This window comes from Rhinolophus sinicus, chromosome 15 (assembly GCF_057876585.1).
Source record: "Rhinolophus sinicus isolate RSI-liver-muscle chromosome 15, RSI-T2T, whole genome shotgun sequence".
Lineage (NCBI taxonomy): Eukaryota > Metazoa > Chordata > Mammalia > Chiroptera > Rhinolophidae > Rhinolophus > Rhinolophus sinicus.
The window spans coordinates 46,369,268-46,382,610 of NC_142515.1; the positions used below are offsets into that span (position 1 = coordinate 46,369,268).

Here is a 13,343-nt window from a genome sequence, read left to right on the forward strand (position 1 = left end):
AATTATTTGCACAAAGTAGGACTCCTCCATAGCAGGTGCTATGCTACACGCAGGGCATGCCATTGTGAACAGGATAAGCAGGAGGCCTGCCACACTGAGCTTCCAGTATGACTCATATGCAAACAGTGATACAGTTTGCTGCCTGACATATAGGCTGCTCTGGGTAGCTGGGACACACATGACTTCCTGAGGACGTGATGGCTAAGCTGAGACCTGACACAGGAGCATGACCTAGCCAATCAAAGCAGGACAGGAAGGTGTACAGGTCTTGGGAGTGTTCCAGACAGAGGAAGCAGCAGGCATTAAGGTTGTAGAGTAGAAACAAGGGCACATTATGGAACCAAGGTAGTTCAGAGTGGTTAAAACATGGAGTTGTAGGTGTGGGGTGAGAGAAAATTGAAAATGGAGAGATGGGGGGGAGCACAGCATGAGGGGGTTTGAACCTCAAGATTCAGCAATGACAAAAAATGAACTATTGCTACAAGTATAATACATTGTACACGTAAATATCAGCCATAATATAAATCAAAAGAACTACACATAAAATAGTACATATTGTATGAATCCATTTATATGAAATTCAAAAACAGGCAAAACTAATCAATGATGATAGAGATCCAAAAATGGGAGAGGGTGCTGACTTTGAACAGGACATGAAAAGGTACTTCTGGGCTGCTGGAAATGTCCTACATCTTTATCCGGGCAGTGGTTAAACTGGTTAGACATAGACACAAGTTTATCAAGTTTACACTTCTGATTGAACTTGTTGCCTTAAACAAGTTATGCCTTAATAAAAAGGGGAAAAATCAAATAAGCAAAAGTAATAGTTAAGTATCTAACCAAAAAATGACTTCATATATAAGAAAATGATCTGTTTACACAAATCAAAGGGCTCAATGATTTCTTTAAAAAAATTAGTGAAGAGATAGCTTTAAGATAGGGGAAAACTTTTTTAATGAAGAAGAGCTTGGGTTTTATTATTTGTATAATGTGGAGTTATAGACAGGTCTTAATCATAGTATTTTCCTTACAGAAAAATCATGTATTTATCTCTATTTATAAATATAGATAGCTAGAGATAGATATATATGTATGTGTATATATACGTATGTATGTCTTTAGTTGCATTGTCATGGCTACCTTGATGTCCTGAATAGATTCAAAACGTTTTCTTTTCATGGTCATTTTGACTTTGGGGAAGAGCCAAAAGTTGCACGGTGCCAGATCCAGTGAATAAGGTGGATGAGGACACATTGTAATGTTTTTATTTGACACAACTTGCAGTACCAGAAGCAATGTGAGGCATGGAGCACTGTCATGATGGAGAATGAAGTAAAGACACTCACAAAAGAGGACTTTTAGAACTGTTTCAGAAAGTGGCAAGAACGATGGGATAAGTGTGTTTGAAGCAAGGGGGAGCATTTTGAGGGCGATTAATGGCAATGTGTCTTTTACTGTAATAAATTTATTTAAACATTTACCGTATCTTTTGATCACACTATACACACACACACACACACACACACACACACATAGGACATACATATAGTAAACATAATTATCGAATTTAAGATAGTATTACCTACCATGAGGATAAATTCAGGGTAGGAATACACAAGAGACTTCAACGGCATGGGTGAAGTTTTAAGCTGGGTGGTGTATATACATAGGCATTTGTATAGTATTCTTTATACTTTTTTGTACATATTAAATATTTTATTTTTTCCATAATTTAAGAAAAAGGTATCTGCAGTATGAAGCAATGAAAGGAGTTCTGTCAGGATCCAGGCATGAAATCATGGTGACTCACCTAGTAATGACTGTGAGGATGGAGGGAAAAGAACCTACAGGAGAGAGATGCAGAAGGAAATTCACCAGCATTTGGTAATTGACCAGATGCAAACATGTGGGAGAGGAAGGAGGCAAGGTTTTTCCTTGGCCAACCAAATGGATAGTGGTGCCCTTTATTAAGATGGGGAAACATTAAAAAATGAGTGCTATTTTAGAGCGGGTGAGAGGAGACTAATGAGTCAGCCCAGTTTTTGACAGGATGACTCTGAAATGTCCCCAAATGGAGATTTCCAAGAAGCAGTTGAAACTATAGTCTAAAGATGAGGAACGACAACCGAGTTAAGGATAGACTTGGGAACCATCAACAAAGAGCTGATGATTGAAGCCACAAACTTGGACAATAGTCGAGAAAAAAAGTGGGGAGTAAGCACAGAAGAAAGTTTAGGAGGAAACCTTAGGAGAGCAGAGAAGGACTCACAAAGGAGACACAGCAGCTTGAGAGGTTGGAAGAAAAGCATGAGTTGAGTACATAGCCTGGTATCTAAGGGAAAAGAGTGTTTCAAGAAGGAGAGCATGGTCAACAGAGCTGAATGCTAATGCAAGCTCAGGGAAGATAAAGATGAAAAAGCAACCACTGGATTTGGCAGATAGGAAGTCCTTGGTGACTATTACAAGAGCAGTTTCCAAGAAAAGTTGAGAGTCAATTTAGGATAAATCAAAAACTGGGTGTAAGGGAAGTAGAGATACCAACTTCCTTTCTCAGGAAGTTTGACTCTAACAGGAAGAACAGAAATAGGGAGAAGCAGGAGGGAGACAGGTTAAGGAAGGATTGCTGGTTTGTATTTTATCAGGCTGAGATATACATAAGCATTTATGTCTAAATTTATGATAGTAAAATTTAAATTATGATAAAGAAAAAACAAAAATATGTATATATTATCATATATATGGATATATCATATATATATGGTCATATATGGACATATCCAGGTCCCCAAAATGAAGAAAACATAGCCAGATTCTCATTAAGACAACCACCTGCTTGCAAACATACATAACACTCCAGCACTGGTAAAATAAAGCATAAACTGGACAAATTTTAAACCATGAAGCAGCACATTATAGCAGAAAGAAAACTGGATGTTAAGTGGCTACTATTAGACAAAAGACCCTACATGTTTCCCTCCCCTCCTACCATCCAATAGTGCAATAACATTCTTTGGCATTAAATGAAAGAATAAGTTTGAGCATAATAGATTTTTTAAAAATTAAGTTACTGCTCAATGGCTTTTTAGTTCTATATTCTATTCATTTTCATGAGAAATAGCTATGAAATACCTACCAGCTTTGGAGTTTTCAGGATGCTTATCGGGGTGACATTCCCGGGCTCTGAGCTTAAATTCTGTCAGGATTTGTTCAACCTAAAACAAAAATCAATGTTTAAAATAAAGAGTCCAGCTTAAAATGCACAAAGGAAGATGTTGGACAACAGTCCTTCCCAAAACAGCCATAATCAATCCAACTTTTCATTTTGATCCTTATATCTGTATTTTGAGTTTTTACTCTAAAAAATAATTTCCTTAATAACAAAATTCAGAAAGTATCCAATAAAAACTCCTGTTCAAATAATGGTCTGTGATGACAATTTGACTTGTCCATGTATATAGATGATGGCCCAAGACACGTATGAGCTCAATATACTCGTATTTAAAGATCAAATATGGTCAGATAGGTTTATCTGAGTTCTTCAAAAGATGCTTAGCCACCAGTCATTATTCAGGGATGATTGTCCAGTTTATAAATTATACATTATAAAGTTATTTCTTCCTGCCTTTTGGCCCTTTTTAGTTTTATTAAGAATTTTACTTTCTTTTTTTTAAAAAAAGGACATCATTCAAACCTGATCATTTTGCTACTAACAGCTTGGTTAGAGATTTTTGACTGGGAAAAACAAAAACTTCAGCCAAAACTAAGATGATGTGTGAGAGTCATCTATGATTTTATTTTATTTCACTCCCTTACCTAATCCTTACTATCATGAATTATTAAGACTTGGCTTTTTGCAATCATAATTGCAATGACAGTAGCAGGAAATAACAGTGATTATGTGGCTCTGGAATCTGATTGCTTCGTTTTAAATCCCAGTTTTGCCCTGAAACATTAGGGAATTCATATAACTTCTAAGTGTCTAGGTTTCTTCATATTTACATTACGTGAATAATGTTAGTAGAGCACTTAACACAAGGCCTGATTATCATAAGAACTCAATGATAGTAGCTATTAATAAATGTCAGTGGTTAAGTAACTTGTCTGAAGTCATTTAGCTAGTTACTAAAAAAGCTAAGTTTTTTGTTAACTAAGCAGTTGGACTTCAATCATCTTTCCCACTGTTTTATATGGCCAAATTCTTCAGTTTAGGGAATCTACTAATTAATGAAAGCAAATTACCTCGTTTGAGAAATTCTCAGGCAGCTCAGCTCAATATTGTCATAAGACTCATGGGAGGAGAAACGTATTTTTATCAGCTCCATGTCATCCTTAATCAATTCTCACAAAAAAATTCTTCACTTTTATAATCAAAGTCAGGCTGTATATTTATAGATACACAGACTAATAACTATTCTTTTCCTTGTTAAGCAACTACTGAGAACCCTTTGGAATAATAGGAAGATACAGACTTCCTGTTAAGAACTGTAATCAATTGTGTTTCCTCTTCCTGGGTGCTTCCTTTAACTATCAGTCACCATAGCCTGCTATATAACAAAGAAAATGGAGAATAACTTGTTTTTCAATTTTAAAATATTAAATATTCTAAATATATTAGTAGTATGCAGTTTTAATTAACAACTAATTTATGAATGCTCACAATCTCTTTGAAAAAAATTTCATCAGTACAGAATAAAAAATAAAAGCCCTTTTACCCCTTTTCCCCCAAGATAAGAGATTACATCCTTCAAGACATTTTTTACACATTTATACACATACCTTGGGGGACTTTAATAACATAAATGGGTAAAATTATGCCTAGTTATCAAAGGTAGAAATTTTGGATTTTTACTGTTGTTGTTTTCTTTTTAATTCCTATCCAATTAGGAAACATTCTGGTATTAGCCCATGGAAGCAAATGTGTCAAAATGGTTAATTCTCAGTAGTGCTAATGTGTGTGATTTTTTTTTTCTGCTTTACATTTTCTGTATTTTGTCAGTTTCATATTTTAAACAATTAAAAATAGTCTATATCTATCTTTCATTACTTTTTATAATTTCACTGTCACATAGTTTATCACAAGTCTCCTGTGTAGGGCTGTTTCTGGGTAAACTAACTGGTAAAGTGGGTTAGTTTGTCTTGGACACATTCTATTTATCTCGTCGCATGCCCACCCTATGTGCCCAGTGCCAAGTGCAGTCCATGGGCAGGTGAGGCCCTCCATGTCAAGGTTCATTGAATCCTGCCTTCCTGATTCAATGTTCAATGGTCTGGAAAACTGGCTATCCTGTCCATCAGTAAACAAACGAAAATGTTCAAACTTTACTTGTTATCAATTAATTTGAAACATCCAAGGAATGATAACCACCAGTGTTATTGAGGGTGCAAAGAACTGAACATTCTCATGCTCTCCTGGTGAGGATGTATGTAAGTGCAAATTTCCTGGAAAGCAATTGGGATATATATTATTTTTTTCCTACTCTTTAATCCGATTCCAATTCTAGGAATTTGTCTAAGAAGATAATCAGAGGTGAGACAAGGATTTAGTTATAAGAAGATTCAGTAAATAAAATACTATATAAATTTTAAACAAAAATCTATGCGTCAAGTAACAGGACATCTGTTAAAGTTAATTGTAATATAACCATAGGCTGGGATATTTTGCAGTCATTAAAAAATCACCTTGTAGTGCTGCCCGATGGCTCAGTTGGTTAGAGCACGAGCTCTGAACAACAGAGTTGCCGGTTCATTCCCACATGGGAGCAGGGGGCTGCGCCCTCCACAACTAGACTGAAGACAATGAGCTGCCACTGAGCTTCCGCTAAGCTTAGGAGGGGCAGCCAGATGGATCAGTTGGTTAGAGTGCGAGCTCTCAACAAGGTTGCCGGTTGGGATGGTGGGCTGCACCCCCTGCAACTAAGATTGAAAACGGCAACTGGACATGGAGCTGAGCTGTGCCCTCCACAAGTAGATTGAAAGACAATGACTTGGAGCTGATGGGCCCTGGGGAAACACACTTTTCTCCAATGTTCCCCCAATAAATTTTTTTTTAAAAAATTATCTTGTAGTAGAAGACTTTTAATAATACAAAAAAATTTGTATAATATGTTTCTACGAGAAAAGGTAAGCTACAAAGCATTTTGTGCAGTATAACTCCATGTTTTACTTCAAATGGGTTATGTAACATATATATGTATGTTCATATGTATACACACATACATATATAATAATGATAATAATAATAGCTAAGATTTATTGAGACTTACTATGTGCCAGGCACTGTTCTAAGCATTTTATACAGAGTCGCATTTAATTCTCACAACAACTCTATGGGATGGGAAGTATTATTATTCCAGTTTTGCAAATTAGGAAATAAGACATAGAAAAGTTAAATAATGTTCCCAAGGTCACACTGCTAGTAAGTGGCAGAGCAAGGATTTGAACTCAGGCAGTCTGACTCCAAGCACATATAAAAATACACATATAAAAATATATATACACATATGTGTGTGCTTATTTACATAGTACATAGATATAACACATAAATATGCACACAAAATCGGCATGCATATGTCATAGTCCCAAATATTAAGCATTTAGGTTAACATTTTTCTTTGTGCTCTCTTCATATTCCACAATTCCTTATTGAACATATACTAATTTCAGAAATTAAATTTCAAAACTTAAAAACTTATCTTTTCCACATCCTATTAGCACAATATTTTGATCTGTGCCAGGAAAACTCTAGTGTGTAATAAGGACTAGTCTGATTCCTAGTTGGATGGATCTTGTCCAGCTTTCCCTAGCCACACAAATGCCCTCTGTGTCTCCCTCCATGCATCTAAATTTTTAACAGGGTCATTTCAAGCCCCATATTTTCTCTGAAGTCTTTTCAGATATTCTAATTCCTGTTGCACTTACAGACAGTACCACATAGCAAAATACTTATTTGTTCCCACATTATTTCCTGTGTATTAGTTTTTGCTCCTCAACTGGATGCCAAGTTCTTTATACATTTGCATCCTGTATCACTTTCCTGCTTTGTTTTGTTTTCTTTTTTTTTTTTGTTTCGTTTTGTTTTCCCCCATCATTTCTAGTACTGGCCCAATGCCAAGTGTTGAATAAATATTTGATTACAGACTGAAAGATGTTCTTCAAATAACATGATGTAACCTAATAGGAGCTTTCTGAAAATTGTGATTTATTCATTAAAAGAATGATCTCATTCTTGTGATGGAAATGTACGTGCTGCAGAATATGCTGCAGGAAAGAGAAAACTCGTTTTTACAAATGGGTTAAGTATTGTCCATCATTTCAATTCACTTAATCTGAAACTGGATTTTTCACACAAACTTCCAGTTATTAGCAATATCCCTGAAATAAATTCAATGAGAGATCATCCTATATTATTCTAATCAAATGATAATTAATTAAAATATGAGCTAAAGAAACGATTTGAGCCAGAAAATATATAATGGTCATAATTAGGTTATACTCTATAAAATATAATATCTATTAATCCATAATGACAAAAATAGTTGAATAAATATGAAAGATAGATTTTCTTTACAGAAGAATTCCAAGTAATAAATGTAAAATGAATGAGGAAAATAGAAAGTTACCATTATGCAAACACATAGTAGTAACTCTAACAGGCAAGATCCACCAAACCATGCTAAAATCAGTGGTAAGAGTCTGAGGAGAAACACTACAGTCTCAAAGAATCTTCACCAATATAATTACAAAAGGGAATATAGGTAACCCTACTGCAGAAAAACCTGGCAGGAAAAACCTAACAGACACTACCTTAACCAAGAGATCAAGGTCAAGACATATCAACATCATGTACCCCTGATATGACACACTACGAAAGGTACTACACCACTTCTGCAGTGTTTTTCCCAAAAACATATAACCTCAATCTAATCATGGGAAAACATCAAACAAACCAAAATTAAGGGACAGTCTACAAAACAACTGACCATTATTCTTCAAAGTGTCCAGGTCATGAAAGACAAGATAGGTATGAGAAACAGTTATTTTGGAGGAAACCAAGGGAACAGGATAACTAAGTGTTTTTAAAAAAGGATCCTGGGGCCGGCCCGGTGGCTCAGGCGGTTAGATCTCTATGCTCCTAACTCCGAAGGCCGCCGGTTCAATTTCCACATGGGCCAGTGGGCTCTCAACCACAAAGTTGCCAGTTCAATTCCTTGAGTCCCACAAGGGATGGTGGGCCGCGCCCCCTGCAACTAAGATTGAACACGGCACCTTGAGCTGAGCTGCCACTGAGTTCCCGGATGGCTCAGTTGGTTGGAGTCAGTCCTCTCAACCACAAGGTTGCCAGTTCGACTCCTGCAAGGGATGGTGGACTGCGCACCCTGCAACTAGCAACGGCAACTGGACCTGGAGCTGAGCTGCACCCTCCACAACTAAGACTGAAAGGACAACAACTTGACTTGGAAAAAAGTCCTGGAAGTACACACTGTTCCCCAATAAAGAACTGTTCCCCTTCCCCAATAAAAAAATCTTAAAAAAAAAAAAAAAAAGGGGGATCCTGGCTTGGATTTTAGAAGAGAAAAAGGACATTCATAGAAAAAAGAGTGATCCATAATGTAAACGATGGACTTTGGGTGATTATAATGTGTCAATGTAGGTTCACCACTTCTAACAAATGTACCCCTGTAGTGGGGATGTTGATAATGGTGGAGGTTATGCATGAGTAGGGGGAAGGGACATACGGAAATCTCTGTATCCTTTGCTCAATTTTTCTATTCTATGAACCTAAAACTGCTCTAATAAAAAACTATTAAAAATCATTTTTTAAATAAGACAGTTTTAAAATAACATGAATTATAAGATAAGGATAAATTTACAACACCAAGTACACAGTATTACTGTGAGGCCACAGTAATACCCACTTACTATGTCTCAGGAACTGTTCTAAGCACTTTCTATACCATATCTCACTGAATCCTCACAACAATTCTGTGAGGTGGGTACTATTATTATCTCCAATTGCAGATTAGGAAACTGAGGCATGAAAAGTTAAGTAATTTTCCCAAGGTCACACAGCTAGTGAATGGTAAGATTTAAACAAAGGTGGTTGGTCTGAAGTCAATAAGAAAAAGAACTAGAAAAAAAATAGGTGTTTCCCTTAATTGAGTTTATGCTCAATAGTCAAGTCCTTGAAATCAGGAAGTCCTCTTAACGTTACTATTGAAATGGTGACCAAATATTTAAAAAAATCAAAGAGGATGCCTTACACCACTAGTGTATGGTCTACATCAGTAAGGACTTTAAAAGATTTTATAGCATGTGTCTTTTGTGTAAAATCTGACATAGGGAGAGAAAGCTGACTGACTTGTAGTCAAACTTCAGTAAATGTTTTTGAAATGAGGGCTATACTGTTTTCTATTCAATAGCACAGAAATCCTCCCATAGTTTATGTGTCATTTAATTAATTTCTAACACAAGCTTGAAATTGTAAGAACTGTATACTAAAGCAAAAGAATTATGTGTGTGTCTCAACTCAATTGTGATAAGTACAATCAAAATATAAAGTTGCTTTGAAATTATAACTGCTTAATTGTCTTAGGATATGAACTTTTCTAGTCAATTTTTTTAGAGCATCAAATCAAGGAATATTTGAAGTAAAGGAAATCCATCCAACACAAATCAAGTAAAGGAAATGTCACACTAAGTACTCAAAAATGGAATAAAATAGGGGTGTCCAGATGGCTCAGTTGGTTAGAGTGAGGGCTCTGAACAACAGAGTGGCCAGTTCGATTCCCACATGGGCCAGTAAACTGTGCCCTTCACAACTAGATTGAAGACAACGAGCTGCTGCTGAGCTTCTGGAGGTTGCGGCCAGATGGCTCAGTTGGTTAAGAGCGCCAGCTCTCAACAGCAAGGTTGCTGGTTCAATTCCTGCATGGGATGGTGGGCTGTGCTCCCTGCAACTAAAGATTGAAAATGGCAACTGGACTTGGAGCTGAGCTGCGCTCTCCACAACTAGGTTGAGGGACAACGACTTGGAGCTGATGGGCACTGGAAAAACACACTGTTCTCCAATATTCCCCAGTAAAAATTTTTTTTTAAATGGCATAAAATATTTTTTAACGGGAAGGATATATACAAAAAGAATTGACAAAATTGTGACAGGTCATTTCATTTTAAATAAATGATTGTTGTCTACATGTGCCATGCTATTGACAGAATCAGTAAAATACATCCAGAAGAAGGAACGTCAAGACAATGTTTTTATTTATTCTCCTTCTAATATATGCCTCAGTATATACAGAGAAGTATGACTGTACCTGGTAACCACGAAATGAAACTGTTATAAATATTATAAAGAACGGGATCATTTTTTTAAGTCTATTAAAAATTAATCCTCCTCCTTTGTAGACTTAAAAGACAATAACAACTGTAAGAGATGACTAAACAGTCAAGAGATTTATTATAAGGATAAAACAATCTTCACTTTATAACTTAGCATGACAGTATTTTTTAATCCAAATGGTGAAGCTTATTAAGTTAAATTATGTTCCTTTGATTTTAAATAGTTCCTTCAAAAATGATTTGGCAATAGTATAATCCAAAGTGTGAATAACACATATAATAAAAATGGTAATATACTGTCTCAATTGCTGTAAGCAAAATTGCCACCAAAGTGAACAAGAGTAACATATTATCTTAAAGGAGCAGTATGCATCCCTTAAGAGCATTATAACCTGGTGTGTGTGTGTGTGTGTGTGTGTGTGTGTGTGTGTTTTAACTACAAGATACCTAAGATAACCTTCTCAGAATGATGAACATAGGAATTTTACTCCTTTGTGTCCAATATCACATTCTCTTCGTCAAACAAAGTACATTTTATTACTAAACTCCAGCCATATGAAATAAAGATAAATAGAAAAAATATTTTGCTTTAAAACATTTTAATATTAATAGCTGCATTTTAGTAATAAAATAGATATTTTTAAATATACACTTATAACTATATATAATAATATATATTATATATATTTATATGTTATATAAATTATATATAATAATATATAATAATATAGTTATAACTGTATAATATAAAATAATGAATATATTAAAATACTAATAATGTGAATATATTAATATATTTATGACTGTATAATATATGAATATATTTAATAATTGAAATATATTTCATATTCACCTCAACAGTATTTAACATATTGAAAAACTGGAAATAAATGAAATATTTAACAAGAAGAGAATAGTCAATTGTGGTGCAACAGTAAAATGAAATATTATGTAATCATTAAAATACGTACGAAGAGTGTTTCATAGCATGGAGAAATCAATGTTATAATGTCAGTGGGTAAAAAGTAGGAATTAACAAGTACATATAATATCCCCCAAATATATCTTTAAAAAAATATGTATAGGAAAAAGACTAGAAATTAATATACCAAACAGCAACAATGTTATCCTTGGGAGGTAGAACTATAAAGTTTTCCATAATTTCAAAAACTTTTACAACCTTTACAATTGTCTATGGGGAACGTTAAAAACGTTATTCCCCTATATGTCAAGTGAACAACTGCAGAGTTTTCAAATGTTTTATGTCAGAAGACACCTTTTTAAAAAACAATTTCTCACACAATTTGAAATATTAACATAGAAGGATGTTTCTTGGTTCATATAATTTAGCTGCTCACATAAAAGTACATATTTTAATAAAACACTTTAAAATCACTAATTACTAGAAAGTTACATTTCATGTCAATTATAGTGTAAATTACCATAATAAAGATATAGCCTATGTATGCTATGATATGTAGCCAATGGCAATCACAACAAAATCTCAAATTTCTATTTTTCGTATATTTGAAGTAGAGTCTATGGCTATGTGCCAGAAAGCACATATTCAATCAGCAGCGTCCATAAATTGTAAGAGAATACTATTCAAGTAAAGACCTAACACACATTTAAATCCTTAACTTTCTCTGAATCAAGAGTGCTTTAAAATTTTACAAGATTAGGTTTTTTTAGGCAACGTGACTAAAAGTTCAGTTAAAACCTTAAATAAAACTTGAAATACTGTTGTGAAAAAAGAACAGCATTATCCAGTCTTACCGAAGACAGTTCATCACATCCCAGTAACGTGTAGTAATCTTCTGTATCTTCTGATCTGTAATTCAGTATTGCGTCCATTTAGATCACGAAATCAGCTCTTCTTCCCCGTGAAACAAGAGGCACAATGAGCTGTGAGTTAACAGGAAAAGCTTTTTTAAATCTGGTTTACAGCAGCACATTCCAAATAGCACTAACTAGATTTAAGGCTGGCCACAGCCAATACACAGCTGTCATCCTAGACCTTTGTAAGCTCTACCTTTCATTGGCTGTTCACAGAAGAGAAAAAAATAGATCACATACCTGACTGTTGCAGTGCTGCCTGGGATTTGTAGTTTTAGATTATGTAGTGCTGCAGATGAACCATTCCTCTTATGGGTAAGCAAAGACCATTTTTACATACTCCCCAAGTTAGCCATCTCTCCATCTCCTATCTACTCTTATCTTTTTCCTTCTCTTTAAGTGATAGAAGAAAATTTGAAGCAACAGGGACCTGCTGTGGCTTCTTGAGCATATGAGGAACATGTTAAAAGTGGAGCTTTAATAAGATTAGTATATTATGGTTGCTGTGTGCTTTTGGAGAAAAGAAGCTGGAAAACAATGACAAATATAGTTAAACCATCAATTTGAGAGTTAGGCCCACTTTTATCTTAAATTTTATTTATTTGTTTGAATGGTCACTACATGCGCATAGTACAAAACTTTAAAGGTACAAAAGGGTAAGCATGAAAGGTAAGTCCCTCCACCCTGGGTCTTCCAGCCACCAGTTTTCTTCCCTAGAGGAAACCACTGGTAACAGTGTCTATGTTTGCAGATTCAGTCCATGCATTTACATACACATATATCTGTACAGCCTTCCCCCGCTGTCCGAAAGTAGAGCATTCCTATGAAAACTTGCATAGCTCAAAGGATATTAAACGAAGCAGAGATTACCATTGATTTATATGGAAAAATATGGAGGCATTCCCAGAGCCCCAAAATAGCCTACAAAATGATAACAAACAATACATAACACCTAAAATAACACTAACATAGTAAAAGCAGTGCAGCTCTCACTGCTCATGGTATGCACTGTGTAATGCAGGGTCTCTGGTCCCGCTCCTCACACAAGAACACAGGATATGGTGAGGCCAAAGAGGAACACCCACGGAGCCATAGATAGGGGAGTCATACCTCTATATTCTCGCTGGCGGCTGGTCGAGACACAAAAGTAAACATCCGCCAGTAGCCCA

The 13,343-nt window shown here is 35.3% G+C and overlaps 1 protein-coding gene across 1 annotated transcript in view; it reads right to left on the bottom strand.

Annotated features, from left to right (window-relative positions):
* DNAJC12 (DnaJ heat shock protein family (Hsp40) member C12) overlaps nucleotides 1–13,343 on the bottom strand; it is a 65,970-nt gene that overhangs the window by 23,557 nt on the left and 29,070 nt on the right. The window contains exons 2-3 of the mRNA XM_019731770.3: nucleotides 12,115–12,243; nucleotides 3,134–3,212 (exon numbers count right to left, since the gene is read on the bottom strand). Of these exons, the coding sequence (XP_019587329.2) occupies nucleotides 3,134–3,212; nucleotides 12,115–12,192 (157 nt within the window). The 5' untranslated portion in view covers nucleotides 12,193–12,243. The remainder of the gene's footprint in view (nucleotides 1–3,133; nucleotides 3,213–12,114; nucleotides 12,244–13,343) is intronic.